This window comes from Rattus norvegicus, chromosome 19 (genome assembly GCF_021556685.1).
Source record: "Rattus norvegicus strain SHRSP/BbbUtx chromosome 19, alternate assembly SHRSP_T2T, whole genome shotgun sequence".
In the NCBI taxonomy this organism is placed as follows: Eukaryota; Metazoa; Chordata; class Mammalia; order Rodentia; family Muridae; genus Rattus; species Rattus norvegicus.
The window spans coordinates 69,853,849-69,860,000 of NC_141552.1; the positions used below are offsets into that span (position 1 = coordinate 69,853,849).

Sequence of the window (6,152 nt, forward strand, 5' to 3'; positions counted from 1 at the left end):
CCTGAAAGTAAACCCCGCCTCCCACCATCAGTGTACTTGTCAATAGGTCAAGAGTTGGGTTATCTCACAAAACTCCTTAAAGAACTGATCCAGGTCAGGAAAGGCATCTCAGTGTCCCAGCCTTCTGCTCCTTCCAACCCATTCCTGCTGAGTGGCTCTGAGGCCAGCTGCAAAGCAGACAAGTACTTCCCAGAGGATCCTATCTGTGTCCCTTCCTCTGCCCTTCCCTCCTGGCTCCTACCTACCAGACCTGCCCTTTGTAGTCTCCTGAAAACCCTAACCCCAGACACCCCTTCAGTCTAGCCATTACCACAACAGCCACCCTGAGCTTGGTTTAAAAAAATTTAAAAAAGAAAGAAAAAAAAGCCTTGGAAAACGTTCAGTGCTCCCAATTTTATTTTTATTTAATGCTAAAAGGGGGGGGGGGAAGGTACTGTAAATCTGACGAAATGACAGAACTCGGGTAATATCTCCATAGCGTGGTTTTAAAATATAACGTGGATAGCTAAGGTTACACTTATTTCAGTAGACATTGAGTTTCATCATATATAGAAAAATTATCACCTTCAACTTTAAAAAAAGAAAAAAAAAATAAAGCGCAAAGGTTAAAAGGTGGCACACTTTCAAAATACTTGATGGCCAGGGAAAGGTATATTGAAAAGCTGTAAACCGTGTGTATGTTCTCATAACTCCAGAGTGAGGCCACATGAAAGACACTAACTCTTATCTGTTAAATTCTATGAACTGTTAAAGCAGAGAAAATAGCCTGACGACCCCATCCCCCAAGCATCAAAGTCACAGCTGGAGTAGTGTTGGGAACCTGACATTTCTACCTAGCTGTGGACTACATCCTCTGTGTCACTGAGGACAAAAGACTAACCCAGGTTTCCCGTGTGAACGGTGGTTTCAGAGTAGGCCAGAGAAAGACCCCCCCCCCCCACCCTCACCCCCTCCAGGACAACGCTTTAGCTGCAAGCCTTCTGAAGCCCACCCTTAACCTACAACTACAGCCCTTACAGAACAGGTCAGGCTGGCCTCCTTGCTACTAGCAGAGAAACCACAGGTGGCCGTTTCTGCAGCTGGACAGACTTCTCCCATTCTGCGGGGTGATTCTTTTTTTATTTCTTGTTTTTTTGGAGACCTTATCTGTGTTGAGATTACAGACAGCCACGGCAAATTAGGTCAAATGACTAATCTAGCTGTAACCATCTACGAGGCCAAATTCCAGTTTATAATAAAAGTGCTGAGAAACATTTTATAGTATAGACCATAACAGTTGGGCCCTTCACAAATGTCTTTACGGGCAGGTGGAACGGACTCTGCCACAGAGAGACCAGTCGGACCTGAGTCACAGTAAGGACCAACCGGTCTATCCTGCAAGCCTGTCTGTAACAGCACGACTGGTAACAAGAAACCTGGAGGATGGAGGTGCACTCAAGAAAAACCCGACAAGAAACACTGTATTTGGTGCAGTGTCAAGTGTGCGTAACTTGACTACTGAAGGAACCATCTTTGAAAAAAAAAAAAAAGTTAAAAACAAAAAAATGTAAAAAAAAAAAAAAAAAAAGAAACCCAAAAACAAAGTAACTAAAAAAAAAATGTCAAGTTGGTGATAATCTCTATTTTCAAATTAAAATAGAAGCCAGGCTGTGAACCACACACGAACCGTAGACGTAGAAGTCATGATTGAGCCTACAAGGCCAAGTTGCAAACACCTGCACACATCAGGGTTTGGGGGGTTAGTGTTCCTGCTGACATTAAATCAAAACTGCACGGAAGGAGGGAAAGAAAAAAAAAAAAACCCCACAAAAACCAGCATTACTTAGGGGCACCACTACTGATAGCTAAGGATCTGTTGTTGTTTACATTAAAAAAACATCACTTCACTAAGGCAAAACAGTGACCAAATGAAACTAGTTTACACGAGGTTTCTAAAAATAGTTAAGAGGTGGGGCTTGCTTATGTAAAAACCCTTCATGTATGTAGCTCTTACTGGGTTCTCTCTCCTCTCTCTCTCTCTCTTTTCCAAGACAGTTATTCTCTTAGCTATTTCAGACACACCTAAGGGAAAACTGCAGGCTTCCTCTACCCACTCTGGGCCCCACCACTGACATGCCCACACGGGTCCTTCCCCGCGGCAGCACCCAGGGCTGTAACTGTCAACGTATACACAGCAGTTAAGTATGCACTCGTCACAACGAGGACAACACGCAGGCAAGAACTAGACAGAAGAAAACACGCAACAGACAGGAGTCCGATCCCACGGGTCCGCCAGGCCTGCGATAGTTAAGGAGCCCCAGAATTTTTCAGGAAGGCCAATGGCGGCACTGCAGAGCCGGGCTGTGCTGGAGGAAGCGGCATTGCCGAGCGATTTCCACATCACCCTCACAACTACTTCTACAGCTGGAACTACCCGTGGGGGCAACCAAGGAGGAGCACACCGCACTGAAAGCTTACAACCGGTCACGTGGGCAGAGCCAACAGCCACCGGCTGGCTAGCCTTTGATTAAAAAACCAAACCCCAAACACACAATGTTGCAAACCTTCCAGCAGCACCTCTGACCACCAATATTGCAAGAGCTGAACCGTTGACAAGACTCAAACCCCATTTCTCCCTCCCTCTGAGAGGGCCCTGCTGGGTGGGTGACATTTCCCGGGGGCCATGCCCTTCTGACAGGTGTCCTCTTCCTCTCACTTCCTTTCTCCTCCACCGACTGGCCTCCAGCCTGAGAGAGGCCAGCGCCGAGGAGAAATGACAGACGGTAAGGCAGTCTTACAATGTCAGAAAAAAATGTATTTGGCTTTTTTTCTTTTTTTTAAAATAAGTGCATACAGATACGGCTAGAAGCATTTGTTTGCCAAGTGCTCTTAACAAAAAAAAAACAAAAACAAAAAACCAAAAACAGAAAAATAACAAAACAAAAAAATAAAAGCAGCCAAGTAGCAGCCTCCACAAAACAGCAACTGTCACCCGAAGAGTCAAGCACAGACAGCCTAACAACGTTAACAAAAGAAGAAAATGCCTTAAAGTACATACCTTTTGTCGTCAAAAAAAAAAAATATAGAAACACAATGTATTCAAAAAAATCAAAATTATACAGCCATGTTTATGAAGTCTACATTTCCCTTGTCTTGGATATATATATTTATATATATATATTTATGTATGTATGGAGATCTATATACAGTTCAACAAGTTTGAGTTAAAGGTAAGCGTGGGCTTTTCTGAGCACGGAAAGTCACGAGTCTCTCTCCTTCTTCACTTTCACATCTCCGGCGAGGATAGTAGCAATCTCTCCTTGCATGAAGGCCCAGGGAACGTTGGAGCCCACCAGAGGACACTTCTCCCCGCTTGGACAATAGACCTCTCCGCTAGCGCCCTGCTGTTTAATGCTTTGTCTGGAGCAAGGGAAACAGAACTTGTGCGAAGGTACGGATGGGCACTGCACAAAGTGGGTATCCTCCAGCCGCTCGTGGCAGAGGGTGCAGCACAGGGGGGCGCTGGCTGCGAGAGAGGAGTCTGGGAGGCTGGCGGGGTGCACCGGCTCCAGTCCTCCAGTGCTGCCGGTGGCCTGGCCCCCCACCTCTCTGGGGCCAAGCCTTCTTTGGTTCATTGAGGAGGGAGAGGGCGGGCTGCTGCTGTTCCTCCGGGTGGTGGAGTGAACCTGGGTGGTATCTTTCGAGGCGTGACTGCCCCCGGCATTGTCTGCTACTAAAATCAGGGCTGCCATTGGGGACTGGCCGTTCTGGGCCGCTTCAGGTGGTGTGGTCCGGTTGGAATGAGGAGAGGCAGTAGGGGGTGGTGGAGACACAAAAGAGGATGTAGGGGTGATGGGGATCTTGAGCCCTTCTGTGGAAGTGGACAGCCAAGGCTGTGCCTCTCCATTGATCTTAGGGGGCCCAACTTCCCCTTCCGGTTCTGGAGAAGGCTTCCTTTTCCTTGCTGTCCTTGCAACTGGAAAGAGGCAGGTATGGAAGAAAAGGAAAATTAATGGGACATGTACCCCCCCACCCCAAAAGAGACACACACCTCTCATTTCCAAAAACACACCTAGTACACAAGTTCTGCAGGCAGCTTCAAACGTTTCCCCTAGTAAGGGGCTCTGAGCCTGCACACCATTTCCAAGGTAAGCCAAGTCATAGGAGTTTGCCTGAAAGGCTCCAACCTCAAACTAGCTCATGTGACTGCATTTAACAGACAGGTTAAAGGGTGACTGCTGCCCTCACGCTTCCATCCAAGAATGTGCTGGGAAAGGAAAACCCCGTGTCGCTGCCTATCAACCAGTTCTGACTCATCCCTGTTGTGCTGGTTCAGCAGAGGAACCACGTTGCCACTAAGCTCTGGTTCAGCCTCAGGCCGACCAGGAAGTTGGCTGTTTGTTGTTTCTGGACTAAGGCAAAACCTTAGTGCATGGAAGAATGGATTCCCCCCCACCACACACACACAGGTGGGCGGGAGCGCAAGCGCTGCTTCTAACTCCACGCCCTCCACCCCTTCTCCCCTTGTCCCTCAGCCGCCCCTACCTGCTTTAGACCCGTTGGCCCCGTTGGCCTCGAAACCCAACAACCTGCCTGCTGCAGTCAGGGCTGGCTCTTTCTTGAACTTGCTCTCGAAGGGCCCCGAGTGGCCGTGCTGGTGGTGCAGCGCCAGGAGCGTGTCCCGCACCGTCTTAGGCCTGCTGGCCCAGTCCTGCTCCCCGGGCGCGCGGCCTTTGCCTGCACTCTCGGCGCTCAGCTCGCTCGCCCCAGTCGTGCCGGATAAGCTGTCGGCCGGGCTCCGGTGCGCGGGCTGCGCTTTCTCCTTGCTCTGCTCGCGCGCCTCGTGCTCAGCCGCCGCGCTCGACACAGACGCCGGGCGTTTGTGGGTGCCCAACTCCGCAGGCTGAGCTCCCAGGCCCGGTGTTCCACTCACCGCGGCCAGTGTGGCCGCAGCACGGCCGCTCAGCCCCAGAGCGGCGGAGCCATTCACCAGAGGCACCAGGGTGGGCGGAACGGCGTGTGCACGCCGAGGGTTCGGGCTCTGGCGATTCAGCTCGGGCGGCTCCTCCAGCTTGGAGAAGCCGTTGGGCACCAGGATGCCGTTCGCCGGCGAGGGCTGCGACGCGGCAGACTGTGGGAGGCCTGCACCCGCACGCGTGCTGAACTCCGAGGCCAGGCGCGGGGCACGATCCGGCGCCAGCGGGTAGCGCTCCATGGCCTGAGCGCGCGCGGCCTCTGCGCCCGCGTGGCCCAGCTGCGGCGGCGGCTGCAGCAGGAGGTCCTTGGCCGACAGTGGCGGTGGCTTAGCGGATGCGGGCTGTGCGCCGGTCGGGGAGCGACCCTCCTGGAAGCAGCCGTGAGCACGCTTCAGCTGGCGCGCCGTCTCGATGACGAACTCCACGCGGTCGGCGCCCTCGTAGTTGACGCAGCCGCGGCACACGGGCTCCGTGAAGTCCCAGATCATGGCCCAAGGCATGCGGGGCAGGTCACACAGATAGCACGACTGGCGCCGAGAGGCGGCCGCCACCGCTACAGCCGCGGCCATGTCCGCACAGCCCGCCGCGCCGCAGGAGGAGCCGGGTGAGGGGACGCCGCCGCCCCCCGCGGACCCCGCGCGCGCGCGCCGGCCAGCCCAAGCCCGCGTCTGCGCGACTAGCGGCGGCGGCGGCCGCAGGCGAGGAGGCGGCGGCGGCAGAGCCCGAGCCGGCGCGGCGCCCGCGCGGCGCCCCCGGGGCACGAGGGGCGGCGGGCGCGCGGCGGGGCGCGGCTGCAGGTCCCCACGGGCGGCGGGGCGGCGCGGCGCGCGCGGGGGCGGCGGCTCGGCCGGGGCCGCGGGCTCGGGCCTCCAGACCGGGGCAAAGACGGGCCGCGAGCGCAGCAGGTCGCGGTGGCGCCGGGGGCGCAGAGCCACGCGAGGGACGGGGGACGCGGAGCAGCCGTCGGGGCAGCTCAGCCGGAGCGGCGGGGCATGCCGCGCGCAGCAGCGTGCAGCTCGGTCCCAGGCCCCGGCGCAGCCGCTGCACAGCACCCACTGCGCCTCAGCTCCTGCGCCGCCGCTGTTGCTGCTACCGCTGCGGCCGCTCCACTTCTACAGACTTGATTCTTCGACAGCTCCACACGGCGCCTGCGCGGCCCCCTCCCTCCCTGGCGCGCGCGGCCCCGTGCGCCCGCCC

At 55.0% G+C, this 6,152-nt stretch overlaps 1 protein-coding gene across 1 annotated transcript; it reads right to left on the minus strand.

The window, feature by feature from the left end:
* Nucleotides 1–386: 386 nt before the first annotated feature.
* Nucleotides 387–6,071, minus strand: Irf2bp2 (interferon regulatory factor 2 binding protein 2). Its single transcript, NM_001400996.1, is given in 2 exon segments — nt 387–3,955; nt 4,525–6,071. Coding segments are annotated over 2 exon segments (1,716 nt in total). The 5' UTR covers nt 5,525–6,071; the 3' UTR covers nt 387–3,239.
* Nucleotides 6,072–6,152: the final 81 nt, after the last annotated feature.